The 19,381-nt window shown below is 40.2% G+C and overlaps 1 protein-coding gene across 2 annotated transcripts in view; it reads left to right on the forward strand.

Annotated features, from left to right (window-relative positions):
* Positions 1-16,630, forward strand: part of fa2h (fatty acid 2-hydroxylase) — a 38,210-nt gene extending 21,580 nt beyond the window's left edge. For both annotated transcript variants that reach the window (XM_080303448.1, XM_026172931.2), the window contains exons 2-7: positions 9,468-9,593; positions 12,630-12,772; positions 14,355-14,455; positions 14,567-14,739; positions 15,550-15,802; positions 15,893-16,630. In XM_080303448.1, the coding sequence (XP_080159574.1) occupies positions 9,468-9,593; positions 12,630-12,772; positions 14,355-14,455; positions 14,567-14,739; positions 15,550-15,802; positions 15,893-15,960 (864 nt within the window). In that variant the 3' untranslated portion in view covers positions 15,961-16,630. The remainder of the gene's footprint in view (positions 1-9,467; positions 9,594-12,629; positions 12,773-14,354; positions 14,456-14,566; positions 14,740-15,549; positions 15,803-15,892) is intronic.
* Positions 16,631-19,381: the final 2,751 nt, after the last annotated feature.

Genomic DNA, 19,381 nt, shown 5'->3' on the forward strand with positions numbered 1-19,381 from the left:
TGCATTCACCAACGAGCTGAATCAGTTCTACGCCCGTTTCGAGGTTAGCCAGGCGGCTAATGCTATCTACCGCCTGACTACCGAGGACAGTGACGTCATCAGCGAGAGACCGGTGACCAGCATCGCGGAGCATGACGTCCGAGCGGCACTGAGGAGAGTGAACACAAGGAAAGCGGCGGGGCCAGACGGCATCACCGGACGTCTGCTGCGCTGCTGTGCTGACCAGCTAGCAGGTGTGTTCACTTACATCTTCAACGAGTCTCTGGCGAAGTCTGTGGTCCCCACATGCTTCAAAAGATCCACCATCATCCCTGTGCCCAAGAACCGCAAACCCTCATCCCTGAACGATTACCGGCCAGTTGCACTGACCTCGGTAGTAATGAAGGTGTTTGAGAGGCTGCTGAAGAACATCATCTCCTCCTCCATCCCAGACACCACAGATCCGCTGCAGTTCGCCTACAGATCCAACAGATCCACAGAGGATGCCATCGCCCACGTCCTACACACCACTCTCAGCCATGTGGACAAACAGGGTAACTATGTGCGAATGCTGTTTGTTGATTACAGTTCAGCGTTTAACACAATAGTGCCCTGCAGACTGTTCACAAAGCTGAGGGATCTGGGACTTAACAGCCGTCTGTGTGCATGGGTGTTGGACTTCCTCACTGGCAGAACTCAGGTGGTGAGGGTGGGCAGGTGCTTCTCCAACAGCATCACCATCAATACAGGAGCACCTCAGGGATGTGTCCTCTCGCCACTGCTCTACTCCCTCTACACTTCAGACTGTGTGGCCACCCATGGCTCCAACACCATTGTGAAGTTTGCTGACGACACAGTGGTGTTGGGTGCCATCTCCAACAACGATGAGACGGCCTACATGGATGAAGTGAAGAATCTGGCATCGTGGTGCCAGGACAACCACCTCCAGCTGAACGTCGGCAAGACCAAGGAGCTGGTGGTGGATTTCAGAAGGGGTCAGCACAGAGACTACAAGCCCATTATCATCAATGGAGCTCCAGTGGAGAGGGTGCAGTCCTTCAAGTATCTTGGTGTCCACATCTCCTCAGACCTGACATGGGCTGCCCACATTCAGGTCCAGACCAAAAAGGCTAGGCAGCGCCTGTATCACCTACGACAACTGAGGAAGTTCAGGGTCTCCCCAAAGATCCTCAGGATTTTCTATACAGGCGCTGTGGAGAGCATCCTCACACAGAACATGACATCGTGGTTTGGGAACAGCTGTGTGAAGGACCAAAAAGCTCTCCAGAGAGTGATCCGTACAGCAGAACGCTGCTGCAGGATTGCTCTCCCCCCGCTTCAGGACACCTACACCAGGAGATGCCGGACTAGAGCAGCGCAGATACTGAAGGACCCGTCCCATCCTGGCAACAAACTGTTCCAACTTCTGCAATCTGGTAGAAGGTTCCGCATCTTCCGGGCAAGGACAGAGAGACTCAAGAGGAGCTTCTATCCCCAAGCCATCCGTGCCCTAAACACACACACCCGCCCTCTCACATCATCTATAATTGACTGAGACAGGACTCTTCCAGACACTAAACCCAGGCACAATGTACATTTCAATTCCTTTAATTTTAAATATGTTTATATTGTCTATCCTGTAAAATAGTCAGATGTCTATTCATATTAATGTACAGAATTCACCTGCTTGCTGCTACTACTGCACATTCACCCAATGCGTGTGTGTGTGTGTGTGTGTATGTGTGTGTATGTGTATATGTGTGTATGTATGTATACTTCCTCTACACCCCCCCCCCCCCCCCCCCCAATTTTTTTGCACATGTCGAGGAGCGTGTCAGGCTACATTTCACTGTGTGTTATACTTGTATAACTATGCATGTGACAAATAAAGAACCTTGAACCTTGAACCTTGAGTGGAGGAGAAAAGGCACTGGGGTTGAAGTGTTAATCAGGAGATTAGCGCAGCTTTGTTGCTTAGTCCCAACCCTCTTTGAACCTTTACCTGAGTAAAACTAATTTGCATTACATACATTTGATTCCTATAGTTAAGCCACAAGTATTTTAACCAAAGTGGAAAATCAGTACAGTTTGAGTACAAAGCAAAGAGGAACTCTGAGTTGGCTTGTGACTGCTGTTCCTCTTTGGTTAAACAGCGATCAGCTTCACCACACTCTCATGATGGGGTTTAGAGCTTCTGATGTGACTGTATCTGTCCTCATGCAATGAGTAGAATTCCTAATACTGCCTTGCTCCTTTTAGGGGTGGACACTGGGAATCATCTCCCTCTAGCAACTCTATATTTAAAAATTGTTTTGGTTTTGGGCAGTCTTAGTGCTGGTATGTGAGGTTAACTTTTGGCTGTAGTGCCAAGTTATCGACTAATGCTAGAAAGCTTGGTTAGCAACGCACAGATGCACATAACTGCTAATTAGTGCTAAGTAACAGAGTGTGTAACTATAGTATGTTATTAATCTTTGAGTCTGTGTCACACAGAGCCATATTATTTCTATAATTCTACTAAAAACCCAAAACACTGTGGATACGTCCAGCTCGCTGAGACCAAATGGGGAAAGTCAAAGAAAACAGTCTCTTAAATATACATAGCGATGTTTAGTTGAAAATTTCATTTCACAGTTTACAGTGAACCAACCAATATTTAGATATACTGGTTTTACAGCATCCATGGTATGAACATTGGTCTACAAGTATGCTCAAGTATGTAATTTCCTCCTTCACTTCCTGGTGGAACTTAATGTTAATTTTGCCTTGAAATCGTCACCCACCAACACTAAATGGCTCAATTTTTTTTTTTTTTACTTAATGTATTCTTGTCTTTGGATGGGGTTTTGACTTAAACTAAGTAAACAGATTTCTTTGTGGATGCAGATGTCGTTAACATTTTTAAGGTTTTGTGTACCATAAAATTACTACCCCTCAGTGCTTGTTAGAAATTGTTATGAATACAATAAAACTACAAGCAGATTCATTAATCATGGATGAAAAATGAGAGAACAAAACTGGATTGTATGAAGTTATAGTTTTGGTATTTGTTCAAGTCCTAATGTGTGAAAGTTTGGGTTATTAGAGTTGATGCATGTCTCTTTTTCGGTGCTCTGTTTAAAATTTATGTGATTAACAAATGTCTAGATATTAGGGATGTCTTTCCTTAAGTGGAAAAGTAGAACCACAAAGAGACGCCACATCTCTTCATAGTTTTCAGTTGCACTCCGAAAGACTGTTGTGGTTTCAGTGTGTTGTTTCAGACTAATTTAAAGTAGGTCGCTTGCAGCCTAGATGGGGGTTTTGTTTATTTGTTTCAGGTAAATGGCACATATGTTTTATTTGCTTGAGGGAAACCATATTTGCTTGCTCAATGGCAACAGGACCTGTGATCTTTTTTTTAGTCTGCCACGAGAAATAAGGCGATTGATATCAAATACACAACAAAGGAAATTGCGCAGTCTGCACTGAGAGTACTTATCATTTAAGTGTGTACACGTATCAAGTGTGAGGGGCATTCTTGTCAATGTTAAAAGAATAATGTAAAATTCACTTTGTTTTTCTGTCTAAAAGATACAGTTTAAAGGTGAGGTCATTTAGCTATAAATAATAGTGACCACTCTGTTAATTGCTGAATTGCTTCCTGTCTTGGTTATTCCAAGTCAGGTGTGCAAACAAAGCGAAACTTTGGCGACTTGTTAGATGAACAGCCTGAGGGACACCTTGTAACTATGGCGCTGTGGCTTTAAATTTCCCTAATAGCTATTGTTTTTGTTTTGTATTACTATGCAAAACCTCAAAGGCTCACCTTGGCACACTCTTACTGTCGCTGCTCTTTCCTGTGTCACAGAAATGTCCTTTGTTGGCTACCAAGCTGCCATGTGACGCCTCTCAAAGGTGAATGTTAAAGCCGTTGATGGCTTCGCACATTTTGCTTTTGCTATCATAAAAGGTAATCATTACAGTTGGTTTAGTGAAGTTTTATCCCCATTTACACCTTCAGTGCTTAAAGATTACTGGTGAATAACTCCAGGAAAAGTCATCAGACTATCCATGTTATTGATTTGATGTTTCATGGTTAAACAAGACAAATTTCATGTCTTGACTTCATTTGCGTCTTAAGACTGAACACTGTTGTTCTGATCTAAATTGAATTCTTATTTAACAGTAGCAATGATAAGTATAACTGAACTAAATAGCAGTTATTTACTAGTATAGGGTTGTGTGTTTCACCTTACAAAAGAGGGGGGGAAAAAAAACCCAAGTGTTCCGAGTATGTAACTGTCAGAACTGCCGAGTACTACACCTTTCTTTCACATCCTAAGTAATTTAGTGTCAAACAGGACAAAAGAACTTGAGACTTTCCACATTATTCTTAAATTTGGTTTGGTACATGCCCATTGCACAAATTTGACCGCTTTAGTTTGACTGTTTTGTATCACGCTTGTCCTGTTCATCTAGCCTGTTGATGCTGTTCCATTTTATTGCCAAGAAGAAGAAGCAAACAGACACAACATGAATGTAATGTTGTTTGTTGATGATGTTAATAGCAAGTCTGTCATCCACTCACTTTGTTTGCAAGTTTGAGATTAGCATGTACTTTATGCTGGCAGCAGGAAGTTTGATGTTATCTCTTGTTTAGCAGCTGGTTTTGAGCTATTAAACAAACATGAAATGCTGTTATTTTATTCCATAACTTCTCATATCGATTGATCAGATGTTTTGTAAACAGCTTAAATTACACTTTTGTAAGAGTAAAGATTACTGTTATTTTATATATATATATATATATATATATATATATATATATATATATATATATATATATATATATATATATATATATATATATATATATATATATATATATATATATATATATATATATATATATATATATGTGTATATGTATATGTGTATATGTATATGTGTATATATATGTGTATATATATATATATATGTATATATATGTATATATATATATATGTATATATATGTATATGTATATATATGTGTATATATGTATATATATATATATATGTGTGTACACACACACACGTAATTTATTAATTAGGGGTGCAACAATACTCGTATCGATATTGAACCGTTCGATACAGTGCTTTCGGTTCGGTACGCATATGTATTGAACAATACAAAATTTTCTGTTGAGCGCTCAGTGGATCTTCGTTCGACTACTCCGCCTAGGCTGCACTGTCAAGCGCAGATCCACTGAGCTAGCAAGACAGAAGCTAAGCTCGTTGCAACATGGCTACTGCCTCAACGCTACCCGAAACTGAAGCTGTGTCCCAAAACGTCGGCTGCATCCTTTGGAGGACCCGGCCTTCGCGGTCTACGTGGGCCGGGGTCCTTCACAGACATGGACAAAAGTAAAACAGTATCTCGGATGTACCACGCAATGCTCAATTGGTGGGAACTAGTGCGTTAGTGCAGTTAGCTTCTTAACGTGTTGACGCCGTCCAGCCCCACGCACGGGGCGATCCGCGGTAACTCGTTAACGGAGATTTGCCGCATTATGGCGTTAATGTCATTTTAACGAGATTAACGCTGACAGCACTAGTGGGAACACAATGAATATGACTGCACATTAACACCGACATCATCCTAGTGCAAGACAAGTGGAAGCAGACAAAAACAACAAGCACGCATGCTACAAACTTTACCCAAGTCATTTAGACAGCCATGATTCTCCGTATGGGGACCTGATATGTTTAATATGCTGCTGAGAATATAGCGTATAGTATAGCTTTTATTTTGGAAAGAGCCATTTCTCTGTAATAAACTCTCTTTTCCAAAGATGAGTGATTTCTCGATCAGATTTATTATTTTGTTGTTTCAGCAACATTAAATTTAAAAACTGTACTTTTGAGTTAAAATATATATTTATAATTGTAATAAATGGCAAATTACAAAAAAATGTTCATGCCTTTTTATCGAAAAAATATCGAACCGTGACACCAAAGTATCGAACCGATCCAAACCGTGAATTTTGTGTATCGTTGCACCCCTAATATACATGTGTATATTTATACAGAATTTCTCTTTTTCAGTATAAAGTTGACTTGGGTTTACTGATCTTACAAAAATGATGACTTGAATCTCAACTGGAGGATTGAAACTAAAAGATCCTCTGCTGCTCTAATGCGAGCATTGTTCCTGTGTACTTATATGTTTGTGGTGTGTGGTGCTGAGTTCCACAGTGGGTATGATTTATTGTTAGGGGGTTATGTAATAGAGGGTTCACATGTAGGGTTTGTGTACTGTCTTTACTAAAAACAATTTACTTTAAAGCGGTATGTGAAGGTTTGAATGTATTTGTCAAGGCATGAACGTGAGGTGTGTGTTTGCATTACCTGCTGACCGAGACTTGAACAGGTAATATTATATTTATTTTAAAAGTTGGTAAATATTGATGCATATTTAGTGAGGCTTTGCTTAGTAACCAGATGAATGAGTATCTGCCTGCTTTTTGGGGGGATTTTTAAGCTACTTTCATGAAAATGCAGGTAGTATTTTTTTACGTTTTGGGGAGCTGGGTGTCATTTATGTTTTTCAAGCACAGTTTTTGTTTAGTTTTTGGTTTCTTTTTTCACATCAGACTTGCTGTCTAAAATCATCTGTAAAAGCCCAGTTGAGTCAAAAATCTAACACATTGTTAGTTCCTGCACACTGGGCGTGACTCTGATCACCTGTTCTCTGTACTGAGTCCTTCTGCAAGCCGCTTTGCAGCCCACATCAACCCCAGTTCCTCAATTTCATTCTTTTTGTGACTTGGCCATTGTCATTTCTTTTTCTTTTTCCCTCTGAGGGTATCCTGGTGCTGATCTCCCTGATTTTTGGCTTTCCATGAATGTACATGAGAGGTTCCCAGAACAGAGCGACACCAAAGCTTTGAACATTTAAAAAAGAAAAGGGGAAAGAATTGTTTATTTCCTGACCTTTTGTATTTATTTCTAGCACAAACAAATACAGGCTCTGTAAACCTGCAGCAGCTTATCCAGGATCACTAACCTCATCCTTGCCAAAAATAGGCCGCAGATCCTCCCATTTTAATGAAAATCTGGTGGAAAATTTACATTCGCAGTAATGGCCACCCTCACCCTGAGCTCACCACACCTGCAGGGTTCACTGACGGAACAAGGCCTGAGTCACATTTATTCGATCATATGTATAAAGTGGGACGAGGTAGAGCTCAATAAACATTGCATTGCTCACTGTTTCACGTAGGCCATGGCTGCTGCAGATACAGAGGGTGTGTCTGTTTATTGCTTTCGCCATTACGTGTGTGTGTGTGTGTGTGTGTGTGAGAGAGAGATTTTTTTTAAAAATGGAGGCGTGGTAGCAGCTATAAGCTGTTAGTTTCTGCTTCTAATTAGCGTCACGAGTATTCTCATATCTGAACCACATTGGTCATAACCACCAACTTCTTTATGAAACTGGCTTAAAGGATTTGGCTTGTTTATAATATTTCTGCTGTTTTAATTTTAAAAAAAAAACAAAAAAAAACTGTGGAAGGTTGTTACCGGCTGTAAATTCACAGATACGATGATTTATTGTAATATAAAATAAGGCGCGAGCGAGAGTCACGAAGATGAGAATGTGAAAATCAAGTTAAAGAAACATTGAGCTCTGCTAGTTCAGGGTGAGCTACAACTTCAACACTATTCTCTCAGGATGAGTATGGTGTGATAATGGGGGGAGGGGGTGTAGCGTTGCCTCTGTAGGTGTTGAATTGCCAAGGCGATGTTAGTAACAAACCATAGGAGGCCTTATGTGTGACTCCAACCAGCTGATGAATATTTCACCTGACTGACGTGGGCTGTCGATCAGAACAGGGCGTTAATCCGACAATTCCCAGAGCTGACTTCATACAAACAGAATGTAACTTGACATGCATTCTAATTTTTTTATGAAGGCCACAAGGATAATCTGCCCACAGTCTACTGCATGAAGACTTGGCAGGTGGCTTTAAAAGGCCAAGCTGCTCTTATTTTCATGGGAAAGAGCTAATGTATCTTTTTGTGGGTTTTTGTCCGTTTGTTGCTTAGTGCAGTTTTGCATAAATCAATTAATTTGACTAATCAAGGCTTTGTTGACAGAACATCAGTCTATCACAGACCTTTTTGTCCTTTTTTTTTTTCTTTTTCCTTTTTTATTTCTTTGTCATGTGACCTCTTGTTGTTTGCATTTTGCATCTTGATCAATTAAAAAAACAAAAACAAAAAAAAAACAAAAAAAAAAATATTACGCAAGCCTATCAGTCATTAATTGGCTCCAACTCATATAAGGTAGAAGAGATATCAATATCAGATGGTTATGTGCTGTGTCACAATTTGGCTCTGGCAAAATATTCAAGAATGGTGTGATGAAGACCAGGACACATGTTTATTCTTTATAATGAAGATAATGAAGAGGGCGATCGTGGCTCAAGAGTTGGGAGTTTCCCCTTGTAATCGGAAGGTTGCCGGTTCGAGCCCCAGCTCGGACAGTCTCGGTCGTTGTGTTTTTGCGCAAGACACTTCACCTACCGCCTACTGGTGATGGCCAGAGGGGCCGATGGCGCAATATGGCAGCCTCGCTTCTGTCAGTCTGCCCCAGGGCAGCTGTGGCTACAACTGCAGCTTGCCTCCACCAGTGTGTGAATGGGTGGATAGGTGTGTAAAGCGCTTTGGGGTCCCTAGGGGGGACTAGTAAAAGCGCTATACAAATACAGGCCATTTACCATTTCTTTAAAAGTAAATGATGCACTACACAAAACATCTGTTGTGCTTTTATAAATCTTCAGCACTGTGTCTGCATTAGCTACAGCTCATCTTTGGATGTCAGTAATCAGAGGACAAATCTGATCAGCAAAACACTCAGATGGTTTTGGACTCCTTGCATATTCATATCACCTGCTGTCATCATTATCCACATGGCTTCTCTCCAGTTGCAACAGCTGTGCCTTCAGTGCCTTTTTAAATAAGAATTATGTAAACATATGTTTGAGTCATTTGTATTGCGTATTGTATTACATTTATATCTGCATTTCCTTCTGTGTAGCAGAACACAAACTAAACATCAAACCAAAGTAATGACTGACTGTCAGTGTTCCAATATGTGATAGCATGATCCTTTGTTGGAGCTGTCCAGCGATACAAAACGATTTGAAGGTTGAAAGCATTATGGTATATGTCACACGTGACTGTAACCATTAAAACCCGGTTTATGGGGCTGAGGTAAAAGGGCAAAGGGCAGATGGGCCATAATTGTCAAAAAGACTGACTCCTGTTCTATTTATATATCTTTAATGAGACATAGCCTATGTAATAGGTACTATATTGTGCAGCTGTCTACCTGTTTTGCATAAGCCACGCACTATAAATATGTGTATCTGTCTTTCTCCATCTGTGGTTGGCTTAGGCCATTTTAATAATAAATTATACTTGCTAATGGCATCCTTTTTTCTTTTCTTCTTTTTTTTTTCTCAGACTCTGAGAGCGAGAAATAAAGCCAATAAACAGACCGAAGGAGAAAGGGCACAGCAGACGACAGAGGCGAAAGACGAGGATGAGCGCGACCCATACAGCCTCTGCAGCTCTGTGGACCTCGATAAGGTGTGTGCGTGTTTTGAGACGGGGCTAATATGCGATCAAATGAAGAGTGCGTCTTTTCTGCATCTTTTTTTGAGTCAATGTGTGCTTTTGCTGAAATTATGCAGCAATCGATCAGACACTGGAAACAAAAGGTGGAGGATGACCTAACAAGTGTATTTGCTTACCCGTGACGGGGTAGGTGAACCGCCATCTGGTTATTCACCCTGCTTCATCTGTTTGCAGATTGCATGATTTCCCACACTGCCAGACACAAGCATGTACAAAACAGAAGACAAAGCAGCATTGCTGAACTCCTAAATCTAAGCCAGTGCTGAAAGTCTAGACTCAAAATGGTGCAGGTGTTTTTTATATGTTCATACTAGAAGAATTTGTCCCTGCGTGCTGAAATCTACCTTCAAGCACACACAGTCAGACATTCATTTAAACTATGCTCATGTGATGGTGCAGTTTGACACGTGTTTTTCCACTTTAACAGGCTCAGCACCACAATGACAGATTCAACCAGTCTGTCTCGCTCTCTCTGCTGCCAGGCAACGCTTTATTGAACGAGACCCATGACTCTTGACTTCACACACTTAAGTTTTGCAAGGCCGGTTTCAAACACCAGTGTTTTTGTGACACAGGGATCTGTCAGTTTAAGCCCTTCATTCTGAGGGTTTGCTTCTTCCAGTAACTTGAATCCTGATGCTCGGACACTCCCTTCACACATCTCAAACATGGGTAACTGTACCCATGTGCAACACTCATGCAGTTTCTGCGCTATGCAAAATGTTGTTATTATCACCAGCACACTTGTCATGTGCTAGCCTTCCTCATTTAAAAAAAAGAAAAAGGCCCGCTTTTTGTTTTCAAACTGGTTAAGCTGGATCGTAGCCGCTTTAATGTCCTGGTTGTTCGATACTCACCTTTACTCAAGCTAAATCAGTCCGTCCACATTTGCAAGCTGCGTAACACCAGGAATCTGAAGCATGTCTTCACACTTGGCTTGGCTTTGTTCACCTGTTATTAAACACAGAAACCGGTTTCTGTATCTTTTCTTATGCAAGCAAAGCACCACTGTAAATTTTCAGACTTCTTGATATTTAGAGTAAATGTTGAGCTTGGGGCTTTATATAACCAGCAAATGCTAGCTGGATTGTCTTTTTTTTTGTTTTTTGTTTTTTTTTTTGAAGTCATCCCAGTATATCCATCAGTAGGTTACACTCAGTGACTGTACAAGTATAAAATGCAATGTTTTCTACTGTCATTGGTTCCACTTCAATATGACAACAGTGGAATTTAATGTGATCTTCCAGCTTTTTTTTTTTTTCCTTTTTGTGTGAAATCACTTGTTTGTGGGAAGCTCCTTGCAGCATGTGACAAACACAATTTCACTTCTTTCTTTTTCTTGTTATATACAAGACGGTGTTGTAAAAATTAAACTTTCTCTTTGTATCTCTAAGAGTTTGTCTGCAATCACATTTTCTGTTTTAAAGGTTTTTGACTTTAACATTTCTTTACTTTATTGTGCACATTTATTATGTATTTTTCATCGATATGGTTTTGGTTAAAGCAACAACCAAACTTTGTTATGGCAAAGAGAAGCTTCTATTTTCTACTGGCATTGTTTCATTATTCATGTGTGAGAGACGACTGTAAAATGTGTTTTGTATGTCAATTACTGCAGTGAGAAGTAGCAGAAAAGACAGATTTTCATTCGCTTGGCAGGTGTTCATAAGTCGATCTGCATATGGGCAGATTATGTAAACATGTAACGTCAACGTGTTGACAGATACTTGTGCCTGGTGTGTTCACAGCTCTGATGCAATTCTACCAACTAATTTCCCCCAAAATAAATAAAACAACACGCTGATTTTAATAAATCCAAACCCGAAGGTGTGCTTGTGTATATAGTATACCAGAGATGCATACAATTGAATGGATGTGAGCTTTCTCAATGAGTTAAACTGCCTCGGGTGATGCCAGTGTTAGTTGGGACTTAAGCATACAAATCAAAAAATAAAATAAAGATAGATATGCAGAGAAGTGTGGGGATGACTGCAAGTGAGCTTACCAGAACCTCACCCTCGGGATTAAATCAAGTTAGACGTTTGCTTTTCGAGTAATTTACAGTTGATGCCAAGAAACGGAGAGCATGTGAGACAGAAGATGCAGCATCTCTGGTTTTGCTTTGTTTTTTGGCTCCCCCCTTATTTAAAGTTGAACTTTGTAGTCGTATCAGCAGCTAATCTGTGGATAGCTTAAAGTATTTTTATTTTTTTTGCAGTTCACAGCTGTATTTATGCCTTGAATGAGCAGGGGTAATAAAGAACAGAGATGGTAGTGTTCCAGCGCAGCGCTTCTTCAGGGTCGCTAGCTCCATTAAAACAATGTGATATGTGTCCGGTAGCTAAACAGTCTGCTGCAGTAAACAGCCAACACATGATTAATTGCCGCACACGGAACAGTAAAGGTCCGGTGATTGTGCCTGATGTCATGATAGGGGTGTCTCTCACACACACAGTCATCATCACATGGTCACTAAGCATCATTTTGTGACTAATCACAGGAAAGTGTCAGGGTTAAGAGGAAAATTAAGATTAAAGAGTGGACTTGCTGCTTCTCTTTCACTCTTCTCAACTCACACCAGTGGGGCCATAAGGTCAAGTTCTGACTCAGGACTCCTTCCCACCCTGTTTCCTTACCAGAATGATTCCACCTGATATTTCCAAATGTTATAGTGTGAAACCTGACAGTCTTCGCATCACACACCATGGCAGCCCATTTCCTGTGTGGCTGTAAACACAGGGAACTTGTGAAAAGCTTGTAAAAGCTTTCACTTAGACTTAAGTAAACCTGCAAATGCACACGCACGCAACAAGCAAATTTCACATGCAACACTTCCTGGTCTGACCAGTCCTTGGAGCAGTATAGTTTTTACCTCTATGCTGCCACCTGCTGGAGAAGTTTTGTTTTACTTTTTGGATTTTTTTTTCCCCCCCCTCCTCGTGTATAGAGAACGGGTTTTACTCATTTCATTTCGTTGTACTTCTGCAGGATTTGGTGGACTGGCGGAAGCCCCTGGCATGGCAGGTGGGCCACCTCAGAGAGAAATATGATGCGTGGGTACACCAACCAGTTGACAGACCTATCAGACTGTTTGGAAACCCCATCATGGAGGCCATCACTAAAACTTCTTGGTAAGAAAGGAAGCTTGAAGAAAAATTAGCCATTTATCAGATAAGAACATACATTCAGTTTTGCAGGCTTGGCAATCACTCGTGCAACATTTTCACAGAATTTTACTGTTATTTATTAAGTTTATATTTATATATCAACCAGCTGGAGGTGAGGGACCCGAGACAGGACAAAAGAGACACTGCTGAAGAGAGCTAGAGATTAATAATTCCTAATGACTAATACACTAGCAGTTTATAAACATACAGGGAGTGAAAAGAGAAGCTTGGACCCATTGCAGCATAACTAAGAGAGAATTCAGGTTCACCTGATCCAACCCTAATTATGCTTTATCAAAGCCTGATTTTAAAGTATAGAGGGTGTCTGTCTCCTAAATTCAAACTGGGAGCTGGTTCCATGGAAGACAGGCCTGAAAGCTCTGGGCTCTGCCTCCCATTCTACTTCTAAATACTGTAGGAACCAGACATAAGCCCGCAGTCCGAATGTGAAGTGCTCTAGTATACAGGTACAATGGTCCAGCCTAGAACTAATAAATCACGAACTAGTTTTTCAGTATTACTCTGAGACAGGATGTTTCTGTGTTTGCAGGTATTGCACAAATACAAGAAAAGTGTCCTGCATACTTGTTTGTTGTGGTCTTTGAAGGATACATCCTGGTTTAAAAAAAATAAACAAATAAAATAACTCCAAGTTTCCTCAGTATTACTGGAGGCCAAGCAATTACTGAGGGAAAGTAAATGGAAACATTTATGCAATGGTTTCCGCAAATCATTGTGTGTAATGGCCACACGATGAGGGCTCTGATGTAAAGAATATTTCCCACCTTGAAAATTCTGTCGGCAGTTCTGTGATTGCCAAAGGATAAGCAAACACATCTGCTTCAGTGGCGTGATCAAAGATTGAATTATAATGAAAAGTGCAATTTTATAAATGTATGCAATTTTATGCTTGTTCAGCCTACCTCTGCAAGCTACTTTGCAACCCACCTTCACCTGAGGTTCCAGTCATTTCCGATTTAACCAGTGTCACACCTGTGGTCACGTCCTGCTCTCTCTTTTTCCTGTTTTGATGCATCGTGGACAAAGCCATACACCAGGGGTGTCAAAAATAATGCCCAGGGGCCAGAAATGGCCCAGCAAAGGCTCCAGTCGGGCCAGCTTGACAACTTTGTGAAATATGAAGAAGTGCATAGATTTTGTATTTTTAAAAGATTTACAACTTTTTCCTATTGATGAAGGACCCCATATTCATACTACACCAAAGTAATTAAGTAATAGATTAACAATTAAATGATAAAGTTCCTGTTTATTTTTGTTTCTTTTTTATTTATTATTATTATTATTTTATTATCTACTACAGAAATCCCTTTCTATACCAGAAGGGGAAATAAAACAACGTAGTACAACAAAATGTTTTTTATAATTACTGGAAAGTCTGGACTGAGAACGTTTCCTGTAACTTTACCTCATGTCGTTCACCATTCTGGCCCAGTTCAGATTAATGGCCCACATCGTAAACTGAATACACTGTCCTCTAGTAACAGAGTGAGAGCATGAACTAATGCTTACACTCTCTTGCTTTCAGGTATTGGGTACCTATTGTGTGGCTCCCTATTGTGTTTTATCTGAGCTGGCACTGCTATACCACCCTGGCACAGGGCACCACCAGGCTAGCCCTCACTTCAGGTAACTCACACACACCTGTGTTTGTGCCACAGTCACTTGTGTTTTCATTTTCATTTGTGTGTCCACATTTCTGTTTGAGCCATCTATAGCCGAGCATGTGTGTGTTCCCAGGCTTCTCTATCCCTATCCACAAGTACTTTTTCCCTGTCCTCTTTATGATGGGCTGGTTCTTGTGGTCATTCATCGAGTACTGCATCCATCGCTTCGTCTTTCACATGAATCCACCAGCTCATAACTACTACCTCATCACGCTACACTTCCTCCTGCATGGACAGCACCATAAGGTATGAACAACCACTGCTGAGGTCACAGCTGTGAGTCATCAAAGCAATATTTGTTTTTGTTTAAAATCATCCTTTATGGCACCAGCTGAGGTGGTAATCTTATATTGCAGGGAGGAGGGGGGCCGCAAACGTTGTCCTGTTTCCAAATACTTTTATGAACTGAATACATATCAAGTATAAGTAGTTACGGATGTGCAAATATTGTAAGTTAAATTATTGTAACATTAACCACAGTATAGTTTAAGCCACAGGGGGAAACTGATTTAGCTTAGCTTAATAAAGAGTTAAAATAAACAATGCAGAAGCAGTGTGTGGGGAAAAATGCTGTTCATCTCAGTTTCTGTTTTACTAGGTTGTAAAATTAGAGTATTTTTTTATTAGCTTCTTCTATGTAAAACCTTATAACTGATAGTCGGTGTAATTAGGAAATGTGATGTTTTTCCTGTAGAAGCTATAAAAGTCGCACTACAAAATCTCACAAACAAAAGATTCCAAAGATTCTGGGACTATCTATAAGCTGTAAATAAAAAAACACAATACAATGATTTTTCAAATCTTACTAATCCATATTTTATTCACAAAAACAAACATTAGAAAAATATTGTAATATTCAGACTCTAATCTGAGTTTGACGGCAGCAACAAGTTGTTGGGAGAGGCTGAGGAAAATGCTGTGAAAGATATCGCCACTTGCTGATCATTTTTGAATTACTGTCTGATGAATACCTGTGATGGCTTTTTGTTGCGGGGGGGAAAAAGGACATAAAATGGCCACTGTACATAAATCTTTTTATTTATTTTCTCTCTCCAGTCTCCGTTTGACGGCTCTCGGCTGGTCTTCCCTCCCGGCCTCGCCTCCTTAGTAGTGGCGGTCTTCTACATGTCCATCCATTGCGTGCTCCCAGACATCCTCGGAGTATGCGTGTTTGTCGGTGGGCTGGGCGGCTACGTCGTATACGATATGATCCACTACTACCTTCACTATGGCTCTCCGAAGAAAGGCTCATATCTGTACAGCCTGAAGGCCTACCACGTCAAACACCACTTCGAGCACCAGAGATCAGGTGAGGATTACATTTGCTAACGGCCTTAGAAGAAATATGGTTTTGTTTTTTCTTTCTTTTTCTGATGGGGATCTTTATTTTTCTCACCAGGTTTCGGGATCACCACCACATTCTGGGACCACCCCTTCAACACAACCATCCCTGATGAAAAATTCTGACATGGAAACGGCTCCCCCGAAGGGCCACAGGACTTGTCAACCACCCTCTTTTAGCCCCCAGCCTGCCTTCTCCAACCATCCCAACTCCTTATTTACATCTCTGCAGCCATATAACTTCCACAGACTAGGAGGAACTTCAGGGCCACTGCATCCAGTCCATTAATACTCTGTGTAACACATTAACCAGCACCACAATATTACCTTAAGCTCAGTCACCTGGGTGTGTGTCAACCTGCCTGCACTATTTACTCACTGTGATCATTTCCACTAAGATGTGAGGGCTTTCAGTGCCATTTTTTCCTTCTACTTCTTCTTCTGTTTTCATTTAAGAAATCTGCCCCCTGTGCTTTACCAACACCAACCTATCACCTGATCACCACTCAGAATGTCGCCGCATACAGCTGGGAGGGGGCCGTGGAGAGAAAAATCTCTTTTGTGATGCATGTGGTCAATTTGAATTAGATTTAATCTTTTAGTCTAAAATCATACAGGGGGACAACTGTGATTAAAATTACTAATCTGACAGCACAATGCTCACACAGCTCACAAACGCACACTGTTCAAGAGGTAACAGGAAGTGATAGATGGTAGGTGAATGTTGAAGACGGGTGGAGCGGAGGGGGTGAGAGATGATTAGAAAGAGTGCATGTGAGAGAGAAAGTGTGACAGAGATTGAGAGAGAGTACGCTAACTATTTAATCTACTGAGGAAAAAGGCTTCTTCCCGCCTTCGCATCATCTACAGCTTACATATTCCTCGTCACTGTCACTTTTCTCTGCTACGCTGCTATAAACTGTTGCGCTGCTAACAAATCACAAAAGTTCCCTCCACCACATTTGGGTTCGCTTGATTTAAGAAGCAGCCGTGCCTGGAAAACCTTCAGTTTCACATTTGTTTTTGCTGAGATACGTTTAACTTATTATCACCAAATCTGCAGGAGTGAGTTTATACTGTAGGAGGCTAATTCCATGTACTGTTAATGTGATGTAAAAGCAGAGTTCAGAATGTCTGAAACCCCTGTGGAGATATATTTTTGCAAGTCTGTAATATTTCCATCTTTTTATTTTTTTCCTCATTAATAATTCAACAAAGATGTAAAAATAATATTTTGTATGAAGCTTTGTACAGTAGAGGAGATTCTTTAATCGCACAGTCTTCATTTTGTCAGGTTGACTATATGTTAGAGAGTGAGTGTGGTTGTCAGGGTGACGGGGGACAAATCTGAAGGCATGAAGCCAGGCTGTCTGATTTCCTGCTGTGGGGATCTTGGGGTCAAAGGTCACAGATTTTTGGAAGTGTTATTTTCTAAAAGTAATCTTGACATAGAGATTACTTCCTTTTAAAGGGGACCTATAATGCAACTTCTAACACCATGTTTCAAGTGTAGCTTGGCATGACTCACACGTCAAACTAATGCTTATTTACATTATACTAACAAACCATCTTAGCTCTCTTATCCCCTCCTCTTAAAGCCAACTTTCTTCTGATTGGATGCCTCTCAGAGCTGTGTTCCTTAGTTGAATATATATAAGGGATATCTGCTCTCTATGACATCATACAGAGCCAGGAGTAAAGGAAAGCTATCTGAAACTTGAATGTTTAGGGTAGTTTGAAGCCTGAGCTTCTGTCTCATGGATCACTTGCACATGGGTACGAACCTCTGTAACGGCACAAATATTACAGAAAATTAGGAAAAGCATAATAGGACGACTTTAAAGTCGGTGGTTTATTTTGGCCCTGCAGACCCTCCCTAGGATGACGATAAATCAACAAATCTGACTTTACAGCAGGAAGTCTTGACACTGACTGGTGGATCCGCAAAATGTCTCCTGAAAAATGCCCGACAACGCCGATAAGTGAAGTAGAACAAACTTAATTCGCACTCTTTACATGAATAACTGAAGAACAGTAAGAACATACTGCTGCTGCAGGAAATTTATTTTTTATCTACTTTTCTAGCTTGAATAAATACTTCCACTTATAAAAGTGTACATACAGCTGTATGTAATCTAATCCATCTGAGTTTTAACCATTCAAGAAGATTTGTAATGCAGAACCTTAACACCATTTATACTCCTCTTTTTTTAAAAATAAATAAATAATTGTTTCATTTATTTTTATACAAATTCTCTGCAGCAATAACAGTGAAGTGTAAACCTAAAGAGGGCTGAGGGACCCCAAAATGTTTCCACTATGACGAGATGAGTGGATTTATTAACTGATTTAGCACCAAAATGTGTCATTGTCTACAAATATCTGTTGATCTTTAGCTGTGATTATGATGATTATGAATGTTCAAGACTTTGTGCAGAAAGCATTAACTCATCAAAAAGAACCTAAAGAATGTTTTTAATGTCTGTTATGCTGATGGTTCTAATAATAATGATAAGACATGATGCTGCTAGGCAAAGTGAAATGATTCCACTTTTTGGAGTTAAATTTAAAAAAAAAAAAAACCGATCTTATTTATGTATATTTATATGGTAAGAATGGAAAAACAGCAAATATGATTCTAACTTGTGAAATTTTTCTCTTGTGCTAAATTTTGCAGCAAAAAAAAAAATTCCTAAATTTGTTTACTTTCATGTCTTAACTTTTGTTTTGGAATTTTTAAGTCCATGCAAATGCAAAGGTATTTGTAAATAAATATCTGTATATTTCTGATGTTGGCCTGTCCAGTTTTTTATTTTTATTCGCTGATTGTGGTGGCTTCCATTCTGCAACCGTGATGCGTGATGATGGATGATGACTTTAAATTACATTGTAAGAGATGAAGGGTGGAGTATTTGAATCTTTTAATCTTATATTTTAAAAACTGAGGTGTTGCTTTGCCTCTGAATGTAGAGATGTTTTGGGGGGGTTCAAAAGACTTTCAATGTGACGTGGTTGTTCATGTCAGCGGTCACAGTAAAATATCTGGATCCCTTTGAGCTAAAAGAAAAGCAAAAGTAACTCAAAGTCCTTACAGCCAAGGTTTGCAGGCGAGCATCTCCGAATGCACAACACATCAAGCCCTGAAGCAGAACAGCACGCAGTCTTTCTGTTCCTCCGGTCAGCTGTGAACAGGAAACTGTGGTTGTAATTCAGAGGCTCACAAAAGCTGTACACCAAAAGGGTGAAAAAACTTTGCGCTGTGTGATGAGTCACGATTTCTATTGCAACACTTTCAGACACAAATTCGGACAGAATGTGGCGTTAACAACATGAAAAAACGGATCCTTTCTGTCTTAAAGTTTTAGGGTGGTGGTGTAGTAATGTTTTTTTGGTACACTTTGGGGCCAAACAACTTCCTATAAATTATTTAATCATCTAGTTTAATCATTAAGCAACTACTTTTCTGAACACGATAAGCAGTTCACTGCACTCAAATGGCCTCGACAGTCAACATACATCAATCAAACAGAGCACCTTAAAGACATGG

Source organism: Astatotilapia calliptera, chromosome 7, assembly GCF_964374335.1.
Source record: "Astatotilapia calliptera chromosome 7, fAstCal68.1, whole genome shotgun sequence".
NCBI lineage: Eukaryota > Metazoa > Chordata > Actinopteri > Cichliformes > Cichlidae > Astatotilapia > Astatotilapia calliptera.